Source organism: Denticeps clupeoides, chromosome 9, assembly GCF_900700375.1.
Source record: "Denticeps clupeoides chromosome 9, fDenClu1.1, whole genome shotgun sequence".
In the NCBI taxonomy this organism is placed as follows: Eukaryota; Metazoa; Chordata; class Actinopteri; order Clupeiformes; family Denticipitidae; genus Denticeps; species Denticeps clupeoides.
In genome coordinates this window covers 7,147,501-7,167,496 of record NC_041715.1, presented here as the reverse complement: position 1 = coordinate 7,167,496, position 19,996 = coordinate 7,147,501, and the positions used below count along the sequence as shown (strand labels likewise).

Sequence of the window (19,996 nt, the reverse complement as noted above, 5' to 3'; positions counted from 1 at the left end):
CAGCAATAATCTTTCCAGTCCGCCATCTTGGTGCACAGAGAAAATGTATCTTTCCCTTACCAGCTGGTGGACCTCATGATCTTGGTCCCTTTGGTGTCTATCCAGGTGGGAGGAGGTGGTGTCTTCGCCTCTGAGAGAGAGAGAGAGAGAGAGAGAGAGAGAGAGAGAGAGAGAGAGAGAGAGAGAGAGAGAGAGAGATATATATATATATATATATATATATATATATATATATATATATATATATATATATATATATATATATATATATATATTTATATATTAAATAATTAAGTAGTGGCATGAGCTGAACGTTCCGCAGTAAGGAAAAAAAAAAAAGCTATCACATTGACACTGCACCCGTACCATTTAAGACCGTCTGTAGCTGTCTGGCGGAGGACGAACGGGAGGGGTTGGAGGGGCTGGCATCAGAGCTGATGAAGGAGACGGCGTCTTCGCCCTCCCCTGTGGCCTGTAGTGATGCCCTGTAGTAGATGAGCGGCAGCCAGCACTCCTCTCGGTTGTTAATGGCGTGCTCTCCCGTGTACTTCTGCAGGTAACCGTAACTAAAAGAAACCAAATATTCACTTCAATACAGATTGAATAAGAAACCAGTCAATTGGTCTTACTTTCTAGATTACAGTTTGTGAAGGGTTTGTCTACTATGTTGTCTAATACGTTTGTCTAAACTGTGGTGCTGAGACTCACTTTAGAGGAGCCTGGTGTTTAAAACATAGTGCAGCCATTAATCTTAATAATAAATAATACATATTCACGTTGCCTCCTGTGTAAACCAGTTAAATAGGCCTACGCTGGTCACGATGGAGGGCCAAATATTTTTGGAGAACCACTGATCGGTTATTCTTTCGTGGTGTGTCGTGGGAGACTTACACGGTCTTCTTGTCAGGCTTCAGCAGTTTGATGGAGAACTCGCTGAGAATGGTGAGGTACGAGACGTAAGGGGGGCAGTGCCTCTCAGCCTGCTGAGAAAAGCCCTGGAACACAAAATCAATCCCGTCCCTGCGGGACACACAAGCGAAGCTCAGTGCGGCCGGGGCGGCCATTAGGAGACCGGATACGGCTGATCAGAAGAAGTGCCAGGTTCACCTGTGGATCATGGCCAGAGACTCGCGGGATTTGACCTGGTCCCAGCCGAAGGTGAGGGACAAACGCCTGGCCAGCTCTTTGATGCTGCTGTACGTCTGCACGCCCGAGCTGCAGGTGTTTCCGCTGTCCTGCTCCTGCTTCAGACGCAGGAACAACTAATGGAAAAAAGCAAGTGGGTCAGTGGATGGACATGCTAGGCTTTCCTGATCTAAAAGGGTGCTTGGATGTGAAAGAGAGTGAAAGTGATACAGCACATGGTGCTCTGCGTTTAACCCATCACGGTATTTGCAGCCATGAAAGGCACTCGGGGAGCAGTGTGTGGGGATGGGACCTTGCTCAAGGGGACACGAGTCCGCTTCCTTACCTGCTAGACCACCACCGCCTAGCAGTAGCTGCAGAGGCTGGTATAGGTTCTGCCTTCATTGGCAAATCAGGCTGCCAAGAGCCCCCAAGTGAAAACTGGAAAAATGTACTTACGCTACAACCATTCATCTGTAGGAAACTAGGAACATTTCGAACCCACCACTGTTCACTAGCTTCAGAACAATAGACCGTCTGCAAACTGTTGTGCAAACTACTCACAAAAAATTCTTAATCTCTTCAATCATGACACAGGTCAGACCATGTATCATGGGTAACACACTGGCCTATGAACCCAGGATGTCCCAGGTTCAAATTCCACTTACTACCATTGTAAGTCAGATAAGGGCATCTGATAAATGGCAAAACTCAATGTTATTGCAGTTAAACCAAAAGTTAGCAATGAAATACAAAAATTTAAGTCACTCAAATTACCAACCATGGAGTCTCTCTTGGCTTAATGTAGGTTCCTCCATGTCCATTTGGCCTTGGGCCACCAAAAGTGCTTTTGAAGGTCTAATGATACCATCCCTTACACAAGTGCAGAAAATTCTGGATGCCTTGGTAAAGACTGGCCTTGGCCTGACATAGTTGTGAAGAATGTCGTCTCAGATCCGTTCGAAACTTGTCTGCATCTCAATGATGTAATGTTCCCTTGGTAACCCATGTTGGAATCATCATTTGTTTAAGCTTTGAAGTCACTTTATGGATACTTTGCATTGATGATTGATTGCAGGGTTACGAAAAAGGTCCAGGCGCAAGACAGGCTCCTCTGTGACTTGCCACAAGATGACCACCCAACAATTCTCATCCATTCTAACTAAAGCCACTTTCATTCCCTTTCACAGGTTACTGGATTCACGAGCCACCTAGCAGATCAGTGTGCCTTTTAAATACCGCTACAACAAAGAGTCGCCAGCGCCGGCGTAATCAGGCCTTTCTCTCCCGGGGACCGGCCATCAGTTATGCAGAGAATGGAGAAGCTGCTGGAACATTTCAGAGGGTGCGCAGCGAGACGGTGAGTGAGTGAGTGGGAGAATGGAGGGGGGTGGCTTTGTTCCCCTGAGGTGCTGACAGCTGCGAAGCAACATGGCACAGGGGCCGAGGCCAGCAGATGTGTCCTGCGTGGAGGTGTCACAATGGGGGGAGAACGAGAGGGAATGGGCCAATCCGAGGCCCGCTTACCTGCTGCAGACAAAGCACCAGCGTGCGCGCGCTCTCTATCTTGTCCATCTGCCGCGTCCGGTTCAGCGTCTCTTTGATGATGTCGCCAAAGTCGTTGAAATACTGCGGCGAGGAACAGATCACAGAACAGAGCGCTGCTTTAGGACTTCGATGGAACGCCGCCGCAGAGGCCCAGAGCGCACCTGCTCTTCCTGAGGGAGGCGCGGCGGCCGCCTGTGATCTCCGGCCGGCAGATGGAGGACATTTATCACACGCTGGGAAAAACGCTCAATTGGGCCTCAGCCTATGAAAACGCGGCGCGCTTCGCGCTAGTGGGACAGAGAGAACCCTCGATGACAGCACAAACGTTCACTAAACTATTCGTTCTGCTCATGAATCATAAATCACCGATACATACAAATAATTTCATTTCGTTGAATAAAACGGATCCAGTTTCAAAACTGACCTGTAGCCTGGTCATGAACTTGGCTGAATAATTGTTCCGAACATGAGTTGAACCGAGTCGTTTTAAATGAATGAAAATGCACACGGTGAAACGTGTCCTCTGCTTCTAACCATCACCTTGGTGAGCAGTGGACGCCCGGGAAGCAGCGTGTTGATAAAGGGACCTCAGCAGTTCAGGACTTGAACCTGCAACCTTGAACCTCCACTTCCTTACCTGCTAGATAATGTAATGTAATGTAATGTAGACAATGTGTGTGCAAAATTGTCAGCAAATTTGATCATATATTAAAAAAAAATGTACATTATGCATGATTCAGAAAATCTAAATTTAGTATGGTTGATTTTGTCCTCACGATACAGAATCAATTATTGATTCAGTAAATAAATTGATTTGCTCTCAGCATTTTCAATTTCTTTTCCAATTTGACTGTGAAATTTGACACTAGGAGGGATGTTGCTTACTCATTTTTTTTCTGTGCTCAAATTTGCCTTTATCCAAATCATTGATTGGATGGACAAGATTAATGTTTTTCCACTTTTTTATTGATATATCCTTCACAACATATTGTGAAGTGTATTTGAAGTGTATTTGTTATATTGTTATTACAAATTATTATTACAAAGATACAAATCAGTGTGTGTGTGTGTGTGTGTGTGAGTGTCATAGCTAATGTAATGTAATGCTTACATAAGCCTATAATTCATGGTCTTAACTGCTCAGGACTAATTAGTCAAATTAATTGGCACCCGTGTTCGGTTGTCTGGACCTTAATCCATCACTGAGTCCATGGCTGCGCTGAAATCCCGTCTTTCCCTGCCAGTCCTGCAGGCCTGGAGCTGCGCTCTACGGCTTTATCACCAGGCCATCGAACCGACCAGGACCGCTCAACCTCATGCTACATCTGGCGCGAGTCCACGGCCTACCGGAGCACATCCAGCCTGCACGTCCCCTCCAGCCGAGAGATTAGCGGCCCCGGACCCTGCCAGTAATTGAACACTCGGCTGGATCAGACAAATCCCCTCTTACATGGAGAGGAGGGAGGGAGTGAAGGCGGTGGGCGAGAGTTAAATCCTTACGGTAGAGAGCGGCGCACCGTCCGCTGTCCCAGCTGTTGTGCAGAACACCGCGCCACCTGACCCATGACTTATCTGCTTGTCTAAACCACAGAGGCCATTCATTTCACCGGTGTTTGCTCTTAATAAATATGCATTAGCGATGTCTTAATTGGTCCTGAAACTGGCAATGTTTTTTTTACGGCCCAAATAAGCAACTGCTTGTTAGCCGGCCCGGCGGACACAGGAAGCCAAGGGGTGTCACGCGGCCGCCAACTTTCTGTCACAGCGCTGAAAGACATCGTTCATTTTGATGCCGTTGAGGTCGTGTGTTATTCTGATGGGGACGGGCTGGAATTCGAAACGTGCCGGCGTGTCACGTGGGTCACCTCAGCCCAGAAGCAGCGAGCTCCGGTTATGAATATTCCAACGTCCGGCTCTGCCCGCAGACTTATATTTCGATATTGTCCATTCACAATTTGACACTCAGACTTCAACCAAAATCAGTGGCCTTTAGAGGAAATGTAATTTGGTGGAGTGGAAAAAAAAAAAACGGTCACGTGTGCTGGTTAAGAAACGGAAAAGCCTTCCAAAACAAATAATAGCCCTGGGAAAAAATGAGACCAATTCAGACACTTTCTATTTCCATCGCAGCCATTCCATATGCATTATTTGAGGAATTTCAACACTAACAGACCTTGTTCTACTCGGCGATAATCATATAAACCAAATTTCACCAAATGAGGAAATGTTTGAAAACCGCTGTTGTGGACTTGACCGCTGAGCCCCTCCTCAGTTAAAATGTAAAAATTATGCTATTTAATAGTAGATATAACTTCCTGTTTAGCATTTTTGCAGCATTAGTTCAGATAATGAAAGTTTTGATGGCCTTGAAAAGGCACATTTTTATTTTTGCAATGGAAGGGATGGTTACCATCAAAATAAATGAAAACAAAAATACAAATACTAACAAAATAAACGCTTTGTTTTAAAAAAGCGTTGTAGAATAAAGATTTAGATTTTTTTACAGTTTCTACAGGTTTGTGTTGCTACTATGCCTGAGCAACAATGCGCTTGCATCAGTGCAACAACATGATTCCAGCTTCGACTGTTTCATCTGTTAGAAATGAAGCCCTCTAACTATCATCCACCTGAACAGTGAGCAAGGTTTACCTTCACGTAATGCTTAAAGATCTCGGCGGCCATGCTCATTTCCAGCACGCTGTGCACAATCAGCTTACAGTAGGCTGCCAGCAGGTTCCTGCGGCGGTGGAGGTCCTCCTGGCGACTCGCGCCCACCTCGCTCTCGCCGGCTGGAGACAGGAGGAGAGGAAGACGTCTGCCGTGAGTGACGTTGAGCAAAATTTATAAAGCAACCGTGAGAGTGTTATTATTATTAAGGCAGCATGTGAGATCAATTCTCAAATGCAACAAATAAAACGTGGAATGATTTTCTCATGGAACATGATTATTTCATAACCCAACGTCTGCCTTTCGTCCCCTGACTGGTCTGGAAGCTTCGGCCTAATAGAAAAATCTGTACTGCACAATAAGGGGCATGGCGTGAAATCCAATTATTGACCTACTTTTTATTACATGTTATTACAAACCAATAGACCCATATTACATGTGTTTCCGAAAGTGAAAAAGTCCCCCACGGGAACGGTCGCTGCCACATCTCCCTGGAATACTCATTTGTGGAGGCTATTAGATCAGATGCAGTCAATCGGCTTCTGATTATTGAAAAAATGATTAAATCAGTGTAATGAACTCATCAATGAGGTTACACAGTGAGACAATGGGATTCTGAAAATTACATTTACGATATTCCACGCTGCCTGTATGAGTATTGATCCGGTGTCTGACAGAGTAACACCTGGTAGTATTTTTTTTCCGTGGTTTTTCCAGTTTCCTTTGATTAATATTGCTGCACATCTTCTGTACTTGAAACCCTGTTGGCTCTGATCTCTAATACACATCTTTTTTCAACTAATCTATTTCGCCATATCATTCTAACATGTAGGCCTATTCATATTTCTGTATTTAATATTAAACGAGAGGTCAGCTGCACTTAAAAATCTATTGATTTTTTTTAAGGCAAACCAGCATCATTATGTGAAACAACCAGCACAGATTTAATACGGAGATATGTAATGGAGAAACGTGGTGAGGGGGTCAGCGCTTTTCCCAGAGGACACAACTTTGTGAAAGAGGAACACTGCCACCTGCTGGACAAGGACGATAGTCACTGCCAAAGGCACCTCAAATCTGCCAGGAGACATTTGGGTGCAGTGCGGAGTTTTGGACATTGATCACCTCTGGTCCCGTAGCTGTCGGTGTCGGCCCCAGAAAAGACATGGTCCACGGTGAAAGTCAGCAGGGCTTTCTGGAGTTTCGGGTCCAGAGTGTAGAGGAGAGGGGCGCCCGCAGACGGGTCCCATGTCAACAGCTGGTAGTTGTGGGCGATGAGGACATCGCAGAGGGACATGAAGGCCTGTGGGCACAGAGGAGCCAGGCAGGAATTTATGGCATTAAATAAAACATTTTAAAAGCTTCATGGGCACAAAGTACAAGGATCTGAAATTGAATATGAAGCGATATATACATTTCTCTAAAACTGCAACCATCAGCGCTGTTGTCCTAAGAATAACTTCAAATGACTGAAGAGCTGAGAAATGGCCAAGGGCTCTGATAATCATTTTCATCCGAGCACAATTTCAACAAACCACCTCCACTCAAACCCCGAGGAGCAGACGAAATTGGACCAGGACGGTTCAACATTCATCTCAGCGGCCATTATCTTTTCTGTCTTATTTTCTCCGAACTGCATTCCGCAGGAGAAAAATAAAATCTGCCAAACCAGAAGAAGGGGAAAATGAGCTGATGGCAAGTGGCTGATAGAGGAACATTTCGGGTGGAGTCCAGGCATCCCTCGCAGTAAACAGCATTTCGGCGCCAAGGCCCTCGCTTTGTGTTTGACTCTAATAGGAAATGCTGCTGCTGCCTGAGGAGCACTCACAACAGAACTCTGGCACAGAGATCATTTTTATTAAAACCAAAACTGTGGTTTAAAGGTTGCAGTCATGATTTGAACAAGATGCCATGCAGGGAGGAGTGACAAATCAAAATTAGTGATGAAAACATTTGAAAAGACTATGAACTATGTGGTCCTGAACTGTGGGATAATACCAGTTTTTTTATACCACTTTTGTGTTCAGGAGTTTAGGGGAAGGGGCTTGATGATGCAGTCATGGCCCCGCCCTTAACACCTTTACCACTATACAAGCTAGATAATCAGTTATAACACCTGTTATTACACCCAGATGAAACATTCAGGAAACCCTAGAATAAATGAATAATTTGTGGGGCATTTTGCTGCCTGGACTTTTGGTTCCACTCCTTATGTAGATGGGTTCTAGATCAGTACAAAAAGACTGTGAGGGGTTGCCTTTATCCACAGAACATAACTAATTGGTGGATGATTATGAAAATCATTTAATATGATCTAAACCCATTTTAACACCTTTGGATGATTTTGGATCAAATTTTCACTTCAATTATATATTCAGGATTTACAGAAACAAACACAAACAAGAACTGACTGCTTGTTTGTGTTAGTTAAAAAGGAGACCATAGGTATGACTTACAGCACCCATGCACCATCAGTCTTACATTTTACGGCATTTATCAGACGCCCTTATCCAGAGCGACGTACAGTCAGTAGTTAGAGAGACAGTCCCCATGGAGACACTCAGGGTTAAGTGTCTTGCTCATAGACACAATGGCAGTAAAGTGGGGTTTGAACCTGTGACCTGGTGTCTAACCCACTACCCCCCACCCGCCAACCCAACTGCTACGTCGTTTATCGCACCATGAAAATATGTCCACTTAATCTGCATTAATCTGTCACACCTAATATTTTAGCATTGACGTAAATAAAACATTTTTTACAGTGTATGTACACGAGAGCACAACTCACCTGTTCTCTAACCTGCTGCTCTGGGTGAGTCAGGCAGCGGTGGCATTTTTCACAGCAGGATCTCAGCTGGTTCCGTCGATGCAGGGCCGTTTCCTGAAAAACAGTCAAATACACACGATCAATAACAAACTCAACAGCTCAATAGAACAATAAAATGAATCATACTGCGTGAAAAACAAGGACACGATTCTGTAGCAAATTTCGAGCGCAAGGTTGAAAATTCCCAGCCAGCTTAGACAGAGCCGGTGCTGGAATAACTAGTCTAAATAATGGGATGTGACGGAGCAGAGCGGAGGGGCCGGCCGTGATGCGGCGATGATGAAAGCCCCATTAGAGCGGCACTCCCGGCCCCTTGTGTAAAAACTCCTCTTTCATAATTACAGACGTGCGCCGCTCCGGGGGAACGGGAAGTGATCGACGTGCCACAACAATCTGGAAGGGCCGCTGAGTCTGGTGCTGGTGCTCGTCCCCGCTCCTCTTCCTCCAGCCCTCAGACCCCCCCCCCCGATCCACCCACCTCTGTTTCAGAGTCAAAGTGCCAGTGACATTAGAATTGCAGATGAACCCAAAGCCACCGCCTCGGATTCAAATTGCGGCCCCTGCTCTGTCAGTTATTGATGAAGCGCTGTGTGGGAGAGAGCGTCCGTCCTCGGGCCCCTACAGGACCGGGGACGTGGAGACGGGGGGCTCGATAGGACCCACTCTTACCTCCAGCGCCAGTGCAACTCATCAATATTTCAGTGCGCATGGGTTGGAGGTCAGCGTGGAGGCAGGAAATATGATTACGCCGCGGTAATAACAGCGTAGCATTAGAGATTAGCATCGCGTGGCGCCACGCAGCCAGGTAGCCATTACCGGCCACCGCCATCCATCACCTGGGCCCACTTCCCTTAATGACTGCCAATAAATCACTGGCATTTGTATAACTTATTAAAAGAGCCACCGGACATAGCTGTGGGGCTTTGTCCAGCTATGATTTTTGGGGGAAAAAAAAAATTCATCACTTTGATTCAAAAATGAGGTCGGGTTTGATGTTGGATGGTGTCATATCACCACTGTGTCCCTGAACTGAGGAGGGTTGAAGTTGTAATTAGTGAACAGAGGTCACTGTGAACAAGAGCTTCATTAATGAACAGAAATGAATTGTAAGGTAATGTAGTAAATACATAAAGTTTCAATGGAGTGATTAATCAGAATTAATCATGCAAGTAATCAAGTCTGCAATGTACTGCTAGTGCAGCTAAAAACTGAATATTATAAAAAAGGTTATTTGGTTTCAAATCTTATTTCAATAAGGTTAAACTATAATGAATGTATCATGTATGAAGGGTAAACATTAAGGATTATAAGACCAATGACAATACACTCATTTGTAGTAGACTAAATCACCTATATGAACTTAGTTCATGAACTAGCCTATGCTTGGCTCACCCTTGACGAAGATACTTCTCCAAAAGTGTTGAGTTTCCAGAGGGTGGAGTAACAGACACAACGCAGGGCCTCCACAGTCACCTGACAGTCAGAGGGTCACATAACAAATTCATCTACAGAACCATGACTCTGTGCCACTTTTCTTTTGTATTACAAAGGTGAGATTTATGCATCCAAAAGCCTAATGATCAACTTCTAAACCCTTAATTAGGTGACATATCATATGGAAGAAGGATTGCCAACATGTTGAGGATCCTTATATGGTCACGTCATTGAACTTGATTTGTCAAAAATTCACAAAAAGTTTTAACAGGCCTGTACCTCCACTGGAACACCTCCTCTCTGGGTCTCCACTACAAGAAGTCTGGTCCCCAGCTCATACAGTCCCATTTTTGACAGGTCCTGAGTACTGAGAAAATACAGAAACAGAATTGTTGACAACCCTGGACTGTGAGCTTAAATACTTTAATTTAGAACTCAAATAACCAGACTTACTTTTGAAAAATAGTGATTTTCTGTAAAGTGAGTTGAATCTCTCCCGTTTGATGATCACTGGCAGTGAAGTTATCATCCTGCCGGCCAAAAGGATGTTAGAATGAGTTCCCTTTGATTTCTTCAAATAAGGACACAAAACCACTCACTTTCAGTGCTTCCTCTAAAAGTGTTCCCAGGTGACGGACCCAGCGCTGGACAAGTTGGTCCATGTTGGACGATGCCAAGCTCGGCCAGGCTGACCCTTCGGAGCAGAGCGACTGGTAAGAGCGGGCAGCCGCCTCCAGGAGCTCTGCATCGCTGTGTCTGTTCACTGCCGCCTCCATCTGCGCCAGCAATGCCTGCAGGGGCTGACGGAGAAACAGGGTACCGCACTGGCAAACTCCAGCCAACAGGGGGCACCGCACGATCAAAACCAACAGAAGCGGCACAGGAGTCACAGACTTCTGAAAAGCCACCTGAATCATACGTACCCTAGTTGGTCTTTCACTGCATGCGTCCATGTGAAAGTACTGAGGTATTTTGAGCAGGGAAGTCATCTTTTCTTTGTCCTCTGAAAACTGAAAAAAACAGGAACCAGGTTCAGTAAATCAGAGCAAAGCTCAAATTAAAGACCAGACCAGATTTCCCCCGGCCCAATGGTCACCTTGATCAACAGCTCTGGTAGCACCTTCAGGAGATGATCCGACCACCCAGGACACTCATCCACCTGAGACTTCTTCTCCTTACAGCTGACCACCTACGGAACATAAACCTTTTACTTTTTATGGCACTTATCAGACACCCTTATCCAGAGCGAACACAATGGTAGTAAGAATTTTTGTGGATCTTCTGGTTGGAGAGCGTATTACCCACTAGGCTACTACCATCCCCCACCATAAATACTGAATTAGATCATTTCTTCCATATCATAAAGACTTACACTGCAATTTTAGTTTATTCATTATGTTTATTAAATATAAAATCAATAGTTAGAGCAGGAAACTTCTGTGTGACTGTGTTATTGGACATACTGGTCCCCTTTTGCCTGTCCCTCTCCTTGCCAGTGGAGGTCCCTCTGCAGCCTGTCGTACTGAAGCCAACAGGATCTCTATCAGAAACCCCTCTTCAGCCCCAGTAAGGACTACACCTGAAAAAAAGGAAAAGGCAAACTTGTGAGAAATAAATTGTCCATGTGGCTGCATGGACAAGTGCGGTTTCAGAGGGATGACTAACCTTCTTCCTGAGATGAGGATGGTGAGGGTGAGGAAGGATGAAGCAGCAGCAGGGAGGTGAGTGAAGCCCAGTCCCTCAGCAGGGCCCCGGCACAGTCCCACAGGCTGTCCACCAGATACAGCACGTGCTGATGCAGCTACGGTAGAGCCCACAACGAAACGCTCAAAATCACCCTTTCATAAAGACGTCCACGCTACGGAGTTACACCACATTACGAGTTGTAAACTCACCCCACTCTCCTGGTAGAACTGTAGGAGAGTTCTGACCCTTTTCAGAGTTATTGCCCGGTTCCTCTGCTCTTCTGTGGCACCATCACTAGAGACAGGATCAGGGGCAGTGAGTAGCCTGGAGGGAAAAGCATGGCGCAGAGGGGATAATGAATAGGAGTGGAAAAGCAAAATACATTGGATCTGTGTACATTTTTATTTAGTACAAATTCATTTTGTAAATCTACCCTGAAATTGAGCAGGACTGCTCCAATTTAGCACACATATTCAAATTTTTTATTTTAATTTGGTTAGATTTGTTTGTTCCTCCTTAACTGATTTGCTACATTCAACAGAACAAACAGAGCGCTTTTTATGAATATTCTGCACAAAATGATGTGCCATAATTTCACTTTACACATGCAGAAGTCACATGGCAAAATGGTATGACAGAGGAATGACAAGCAGCCTTGCCAGATACCTGACTATTTTAATACAAATTTCTCCCCAAATTTGCCAAAAACTTACAAAACTGCTGAAACAATCTGATAAGCATTTGACTGTACAGGGAGTGCAGAATTATTAGGCAAGTTGTATTTTTGAGGAATAATTTTATTATTGAACAACAACCATGTTCTCAATGAACCCAAAAAACTCATTAATATCAAAGCTGAATGTTTTTGGAAGTAGTTTTTAGTTTGTTTTTATTTTTAGCAATTTTAGGGGGATATCTGTGTGTGCAGGTGACTATTACTGTGCATAATTATTAGGCAACTTAAAAAACAAATATATTTCAATTATTTATTTTTACCAGTGAAACCAACATCTCCACATTCACAAATATACATTTCTGACATTCAAAAACAAATCAGCGACGAATATAGCCACCTTTCTTTGCAAGGACACTCAAAAGCCTGCCATCCATGGATTCTGTCAGTGTTTTGATCTGTTCACCATCAACATTGCATGCAGCAGCAACCACAGCCTCCCAGACACTGTTCAGAGAGGTGTACTGTTTTCCCTCCTTGTAAATCTCACATTTGATGGACCACAGGTTCTCAATGGGGTTCAGATCAGGTGAACAAGGAGGCCATGTCATTAGTGTCATTCTTCTTTTATACCCTTTCTTGCCAGCCACGCTGTGGAGTACTTGGACGCGTGTGATGGAGCATTGTCCTGCATGAAAACCATGTTTTTCTTGAAGGATGCAGACTTCTTCCTGTACCACTACTTGAAGAAGGTGTCTTCCAGAAACTGGCAGTAGGACTGGGAGTTGAGCTTGACTCCATCCTCAACCCGAAAAGGCCCCACAAGCTCATCTTTGATGATACCAGCCCAAACCAGTACTCCACCTCCACCTTGCTGGCGTCTGAGTCGGACTGGAGCTCTCTGCCCTTTACCAATCCAGCCACGGGCCCATCCATCTGGCCCATCAAGACTCACTCTCATTTCATCAGTCCATAAAACCTTAGAAAAATCAGTCTTGAGATATTTCTTGGCCCAGTCTTGACGTTTCAGCTTGTGTGTCTTGTTCAGTGGTGCTCGTCTTTCAGCCTTTCTTACCTTGGCCATGTCTCTGAGTATTGCACACCCTGCGCTTTTGGGCACTCCAGTGATGTTGCAGCTCTGAAATATGGCCAAACTGGTGGCAAGTGGCATCTTGGCAGCTGCACGCTTGACTTTTCTCAGTTCATGGGCAGTTATTTTGCGCCTTGGTTTTTCCACACGCGACCCAAGGCGCAAAATAACTGCCCATGAACTGAGAAAAGTCAAGCGTGCAGCTGCCAAGATGCCACTTGCCACCCTGTTGACTATTTTGAATGAAACGCTTGATTGTTCGATGATCACGCTTCAGAAGCTTTGCAATTTTAAGAGTGCTGCATCCCTCTGCAAGATATCTCACTCTTGACTTTTCTGAGCCTGTCAAGTCCTTCTTTTGACCCATTTTGCCAAAGGAAAGGAAGTTGCGTAATAATTATGCACACTTGATATAGGGTGTTGATGTCATTAGACAGGCTTAGTAGGCTTTCGAGCCTATACAGCTTGGAGTAAGACAACATGCATGAAGAGGATCATGTGGACAAAATACTCATTTTCTGCACTCCCTGTACTTTAAAAAGAACTGTACTTCTTTTTTCAGAAATACAAAGTTCCAACAATGTTTGATTATACACAATTTTTGCTGATTTTAATATTGTTACATCTAAAGGATTCAATGTAATACATTCTTCTGTGTAGACAGACATGCAAGAAAAGATCAATTCTGATTAACATCTAATCAGTAAAGTAAAAATAATTTTGCCCCCTCAACTAACAAAACTATAAATATGAATGGACTGTGATCGAGAGTATGGCTACCACACTGACCTGCTGCACAGGAACTCTCCTGCAGTGGCTGATAAAGGGCGGTGGGATGCGAACACACATTGGAAGAGCTGACTGTAGTCCTTCTGGCTGAGTACTTCGTCACAAGACCTGAGACATGCAGGAGAAATTGTGAATCCGTCTGAGTCTGAGATATAGATATAGATATATATATTTTTGAATGTACTACAAAGAGAGAGAGTGAAACCTACTGAGAAATGACCATCACGAGTCTCATGGCCTGCACTGCTACCTCATGGTCCTTATCCAGAGTCATGGAGACAATACGCTCCTAACATGGACATGGGTACAATTCTAGCCATGCACAACAATATCAGGAAGTACTACAGACAAACACTTTTCCTTTTATCCTGCAGACAGTTGAACCAAACTAATGAAGGTAACAGCCCAATGTCTTCACTTCACTTTCTGTTCAGAACTGACAGGCTACGAATTTGAATTTAACGTCACTGATGAGGAGCTGCAGGAGAGATGTTTAAGAGGGCTGTGTTGAGTAGAAATTTGAGTCATTAGAACCTTTCTTGGGGTAGTGGTGGCCTGGCGGGCAAGGAAACAGACTGGTTCAAATGCTGGTTCAAATTCCAAACCAACATGTTTCCACTGAGGTCCCCTTGATCAAGGTACCATCACCTCATACTGCTCCCCAGGCTCCTTTCATGGCTGCCCATTGTACATTAATGGAGATGGGTTAAATGCAGAGGACACATTTCATTCTGTGCACCGTGTGCTGTACTGTTTATCATGACTATGACTTAAAAAAAGGTGGACAGTGGCCATGAGAGTTTCTCCGTGCTGCAATAGCCATTTTACCAAAGCCGGAGAACAGGAAGAAATACTCAGACCTGGCCAGAGAAGGGAGGAAAGGTTGCTTTGCATTGTGGCTGTGAATATGGACCATGGGAAGGCTACAGGACCCAAGGAGCAAACTACTCAAAAAAAAAAAGAAACTTCTCATCAAACACAAAAAATCTCTCTGATACATTTTAATGCATCTTTAGCAAGGTGGCCTGTTTGAGGACCTACGCTGATTGACTTGCATCTGGTACTGTAGCCTATCTGCTGATGGGGGTTGTAACAGCCTAAGAGTGACACTGAGTCCTGGTGGGGACAGAGGGCCTCGGGCCGCCTGAGGGCCCTTCCGTACAGCCCACACTAATAGGTCATGGTTCCCTGACCTCCTGCACTAACCAGCAGAGAGTTGCGGGCATTTCGGCCGATCTCAACACCTCATCAGCCGACCCAGGTCTATGGTATGCTGTCCTTCAGTATCAACATTAAACTGAATTGAACCTCATTGTTTCGAAAACAGAATGAAAGCATCCAGAAATGGCATCATCTCCACTGAATGGTCATTGGGTGGTACCATTAGTCGTTTTTAAATCGTTATTAGTGCAGAGGTGACAGTGGTCAGTCACCGTACCTTAAAGCGCACGGTGAACAGGTCCATTTTGGGACTGAGCTGTGTGTCCTCATACAGTGTCTGTAAGCCCAGTACACACTTCAGACGCACATCTGATTGCTACAATGGAGTGAAAACAGAGATATGGCATTTCAGTACATTTATTAGTACAAATAATTTACCGCACTACAATCCAATCGTTTATTTTTAAATGACAGGACTGCAGGAAGTGATTCCCATAGTAAAGTAAAGAGCAATGAAATCAGTTGGTGTGTAGATTTCTAGACTTAATTTTCCACCATTATCAATCATGCACTTGGTCCAGTTGTTCCCAAAGTGGGGCTAAGCCCATTCAACACTCGATAATGAAATATCACTCGATATTAGAAACTGATCAGTTCTACCCGACTGTAAAACTGTGGTGTTCTGCATCTCTTATCATTCTGCTGGTGCTTTCCTAAGCAGAGGTGGGATTATAGAATTAAAGAATTATCTTTATTTCTTACTGTAGCAAAAGTCTGATGGGACGGGTTTTCTTCCATAGCTGTCTTTTGAATTGAATTGTGTAATTGTGCTGCCATGTTTGGGCACTTGTCTATTCAGACAGGGCCCTGAGCATTTCAGCACCCACAGTGCAGTCTAAACTGTAATGCTGGAGGGCAGGCTGTCAGTCACTGAGAGATGGACGTGACCTGACCTGCTCTCCGGAACAGGGTGGAAAAAAAAACACCCAGTACTCACTAATGGAGCCCAGGAGCTAAAAACTCGGCCGATTTCTGTTACACTTTCCCGGCTTAAGCAAAACTTTCAAAGAGCGGGGGACATGACGTAAGCCCGTGATGGTAGCATGTGTCAGAAATCAAGCTCAGATGCACACACCTTGTCATACAACATCCACCCAACATATTTCAGATTGCTGTCATTCAGAAAGACGGAACTGTACAGACGCATCCACACCGCCAGCTCCTCCAGGCAAATCGCTCTAATCTCCGGTACGGCATCCCTGCAAGTTAAGTAAATAATTAAATGGGTTTGATCCGGACACAATTTACGCATTAAGCATTGATCTTTCTAGTAAGGACAGTTCGGAAGTGAGAGGAAAAGACAGTAACTCGCCTGTATCTCTTAAGAAAGATGCCCTTGAAAATGGCATCCATCATGTTTTCTATCTCAAGCTTCCTGTCCTGCAACTGTAAAAAACAGCACAGAGCATAAAAAAATCATTAGTGCTCGCCCTGTATTCCATAAGATGCAGGATATTTTCCGACCGCTCTTTTCAAATCCTGTGCACCTTCGTACCAGACAGCACAGCGAAAGAGGTGAAACTGAACATTCTTCATGTGCTCAGAGGCTTTCTTCCACATTCTACTGCAGTCCGCCAGTAGAATGGAATATTTCACAGACATAAACTATAATATGAGGCTATATATTTTATAGTGAAAAGAAATGCCACGTCTGACTTCTACTGCATTGCATATGACTAATATATCGTGGATTTTACATCAGAACTCCCCCACAAGGTACAAACAATCTAGAATTTATCCATGCTACTGAAAGTGAAAGTGAAACAAGTGGCACCTCAGTGGCACCTTGGTGGCTCGGGATTCGAACCGGCAACCTTATGATCACGGGGCCGCTTCTAATGCTTCTAGTGCTTCTAATCTGTGTAATATATATTATATAAAGGCCTACAGAAATCCAGTGTCAATATTAGTCTAGACTAGTGCACCAGAAATAACTGCCGGGAAATCTCACCTCGCTGATCTTCCTGCGGATCCTCTCCAGACGTGGCACGGCACGTTTGGTGGGAGTTTTGGCCTGCTCCACCTCATGTAGCCTCTGACTGTTGTCCACGCTGACACTGAGGTTCAGGCCTACATTCACCAGGGCACTGATGAGCTTCATCCCTGCCGCGAACAAGAAGAACACACTCACACTTGTTTAATGTGTGATCGCTGTCATGAGCTTTCGACGTATCCGTAGTCGGTGGGCGGACGATTCTTTCCCACCTCATCAATGGCACGAGTGTACGAGTGTACGGGGACATTACCTGCCAGCGTGCAGGTGTGTCTGAACGCTCGCACCCTGGAATCAGAGAGCTCCGTCAGCAGGGAGATGAGCGTGCTCATCAGGTAGCTGTCAAAGACGATGCTGTACTGGCACTGAGTCACGAGCACCGACACGAACTCGCAGAACTGCGAGCGGAAGCGCTTCCAGTAGGCCCCGCACGTGGTGAGCGGGTACTCTCCACCGTCCTGCAGGAGACAGAGAGGCAGACAGGCGTCCAGCCGGAGTCTCACTGCAAACTCAGCATCAGAAAGTTCAGCCTCACCGCGTCCATTGGCCATGTGACCGTGAGAATCCAAGGGAAGGCGAGGAACTTTTTATACTGCAATCCTGTACCCTGGAAACGACACAAAGTCATGAAATTACGTGCGCACACCATAAACACCAGAGGCGGATATCAATTCGTACCTCGTCCACGTCCTCCACCATTTTACTCATGACATCGGTGTCCTGTCTGCTTTGAAACATCTCAGCAGTGACCAGACCTGCCGCAAATATACAATATCATTTGTGGACACTGCATGATAGCCAAATAAAGGATGGAATAAAGTATGAGGTACTATGCAGAATAGTGACACATGCTGACACATGCTCCAGGGTGGCATTGGAAATTCAAATCCTAAGACCTGACACCCCAGACCCATCACTCCCGCATGAACCCATGATTTATGTATAAGATCTGATCCCAGCACCCTGAGGGGAGCACAACCCTGGAGAAACGCCTTGCCTTTGCACCCTGAGCACTGAATGAAGAAGCTGATGAGGTCCAGGAGGGCGCCATCTCTGTCCGCCACATAGGCATCAATCCAGTCATCCACCACGGCCTTCAGACGATGGGAGGGCGACATGTTACTGTTGCAACGTCTCAGTACTGTTTAGCTCCTGTAGCATCAGATAATGTAGAAAATGATGTACCTGCATGGCAGCCCTGCCCATGGTGACCACCTCAAACAGGGTGACGGCCTCAGTATCTCCGTTCTTAAGGTGCTTATTTTCTGCCCGTCCCAAGCTTCCATTGCTGGATCGGGAATGTTTGCGTTTCACATTTTCTGACCCCTCCCGGGTTTTTCTCTTCCCTCTCTGACCATTTAAAACACACACAAATATAGTGACACTGTGAACAATTTGTGTGCACAGTGAACTTAATCGATAACAACTAATACTACTTGTGTATAATCATCATTTACTTGTGTATATTCATAATTTTTGTCATTTTTAACAAATTCCACTCACCACAGGCTTCTGTCTGTTTTCATTCCTCCCGCCTCCTGAGCTATGACTGACAGACCCACACGAAGTGACATCTCCAATCGAGTTCTCCCTACAGAACAAAAATACATACAAAAAAACATTTCTTCTGTCTTCAGTCAATGCAACACATGCATTTGTGCAAGATGGTTGTCTTACTTTTGTACTGATTTGGAGGCTTGAGTTGGCTCTGCTATCATTTCTTTTCAGACCATTTTCAAGCAGGAACGTCATATACAAACCTGTTAAACACAAATGCAATTATATGTTAAAAAATATTTTGATTAATTTTTTTATTGATGGATTACTTGCATGTTTAATATCACCAACCTGAGACCTAATTGATTAAATGCTCCATTAAATTCCTGGCCTTCAGAATCCCATGCTTTAGACAAAAAAAGACATAATTTATTTTATTTATTGATGATCATTGGTGGTCAAAGAACAGAAAGTGGAATGATTAAGATAACTGGAAAATACTCATAAAATGATTAAATTAATCTGATCAGGCTCTAATTATATACCAGTATCGTGGTAGTAGCCTAGTGGGTAACATACTCGCCTATGAACCAGAAGACCCAGGTTCAAACCCCACTTACTACCATTGTGTCCCTGAGCAAGACACTTAACCCTAAATTGCTCCGGGGGGACTGTCCCTGTAACTACTGATTGTAAGTCGCTCTGGATAAGGGCGTCTGATAAATACTATAAATGTAAATGTGTCAATTCATAAATATGTCTACTACTTTCGATATATTAACAGGTCTTGACATGGTAATAATTGTGTACGAAATGACGAATAGCATCACCCGATTTAAGACTAAAACAAGCGTTATAAAATATGTTTAGTGCACCAAGTATTAATATGTCCAGGTAATCTGATCATTCTAAGGATTTCCGAACGTCCTGGTCCGGAATTACAGCTCCCTGAAATCTCATTGGCTCATCGCGTGTCGGTCAAACAGATCGTGGCGATCTGATTGGACGTCGGCGCCGCCGCTCAAGATTCCTTCAGGCGTCTCCCCGCACCATCCCCCACCTATTCATTCCGCGACAAAAGGCGCGATCTTTCCGCTCCCGGCGCGTTGTCCGTGTTCGAACACAAGCGCCGACTATCGAGCTTTCCGAGAACAAAGAACAACGTAATGCAACGATTCACCGTAAACAAAACCATGTTCCCCTCCCATTCACACGTGAAGCCACTTTCCGTTCTGCCCGGTTGCTCGCTTCTCTTTAGCGTTTTACGATTATTGAAGGAGTAGAGAAGAATAACATCCTTACCGCGTACCGAAAGCATGCGGATATGTGTGCTTTTATTGCGAAATGTTGTAGTATTAGTTCAAAACCACAAAGAAGCCTGTTTCAGGGCGCCGTGCCGTGGTTCGTTCTTGCAAGGACACGAGCCGGAGCTGCAGCCGCACCGCC

At 44.8% G+C, this 19,996-nt stretch overlaps 1 protein-coding gene across 4 annotated transcripts in view; it reads right to left on the bottom strand.

Annotated features, from left to right (window-relative positions):
- The window catches only part of LOC114796445 (cohesin subunit SA-2), a 21,720-nt gene extending 1,727 nt beyond the window's left edge, over window positions 1-19,993 (bottom strand). For 2 of the 4 annotated variants that reach the window (XM_028990437.1, XM_028990436.1), the window contains exons 1-32: window positions 19,853-19,993; window positions 18,902-18,956; window positions 18,731-18,813; window positions 18,557-18,644; window positions 18,239-18,403; window positions 18,051-18,147; window positions 17,732-17,808; window positions 17,589-17,660; window positions 17,307-17,511; window positions 17,012-17,163; window positions 16,373-16,446; window positions 16,136-16,259; window positions 15,278-15,376; window positions 14,049-14,128; window positions 13,840-13,947; window positions 11,497-11,611; window positions 11,267-11,402; window positions 11,065-11,180; window positions 10,698-10,790; window positions 10,525-10,611; window positions 10,201-10,401; window positions 10,055-10,131; window positions 9,881-9,968; window positions 9,560-9,640; window positions 8,129-8,221; window positions 6,466-6,643; window positions 5,323-5,462; window positions 2,653-2,754; window positions 1,108-1,262; window positions 892-1,020; window positions 367-566; window positions 61-130 (exon numbers count right to left, since the gene is read on the bottom strand). In XM_028990437.1, the coding sequence (XP_028846270.1) occupies window positions 61-130; window positions 367-566; window positions 892-1,020; window positions 1,108-1,262; window positions 2,653-2,754; window positions 5,323-5,462; window positions 6,466-6,643; window positions 8,129-8,221; window positions 9,560-9,640; window positions 9,881-9,968; window positions 10,055-10,131; window positions 10,201-10,401; window positions 10,525-10,611; window positions 10,698-10,790; window positions 11,065-11,180; window positions 11,267-11,402; window positions 11,497-11,611; window positions 13,840-13,947; window positions 14,049-14,128; window positions 15,278-15,376; window positions 16,136-16,259; window positions 16,373-16,446; window positions 17,012-17,163; window positions 17,307-17,511; window positions 17,589-17,660; window positions 17,732-17,808; window positions 18,051-18,147; window positions 18,239-18,403; window positions 18,557-18,644; window positions 18,731-18,771 (3,443 nt within the window). In that variant the 5' untranslated portion in view covers window positions 18,772-18,813; window positions 18,902-18,956; window positions 19,853-19,993. Of the gene's footprint in view, window positions 1-60; window positions 131-366; window positions 567-891; window positions 1,021-1,107; window positions 1,263-2,652; window positions 2,755-5,322; window positions 5,463-6,465; window positions 6,644-8,128; window positions 8,222-9,559; window positions 9,641-9,880; window positions 9,969-10,054; window positions 10,132-10,200; window positions 10,402-10,524; window positions 10,612-10,697; window positions 10,791-11,064; window positions 11,181-11,266; window positions 11,403-11,496; window positions 11,612-13,839; window positions 13,948-14,048; window positions 14,129-15,277; window positions 15,377-16,135; window positions 16,260-16,372; window positions 16,447-17,011; window positions 17,164-17,306; window positions 17,512-17,588; window positions 17,661-17,731; window positions 17,809-18,050; window positions 18,148-18,238; window positions 18,404-18,556; window positions 18,645-18,730; window positions 18,814-18,901; window positions 18,957-19,852 lie in introns of those variants that run through there. The other 2 variants (XM_028990438.1, XM_028990439.1) reach the window with 2 other exon arrangements.
- Window positions 19,994-19,996: the final 3 nt, after the last annotated feature.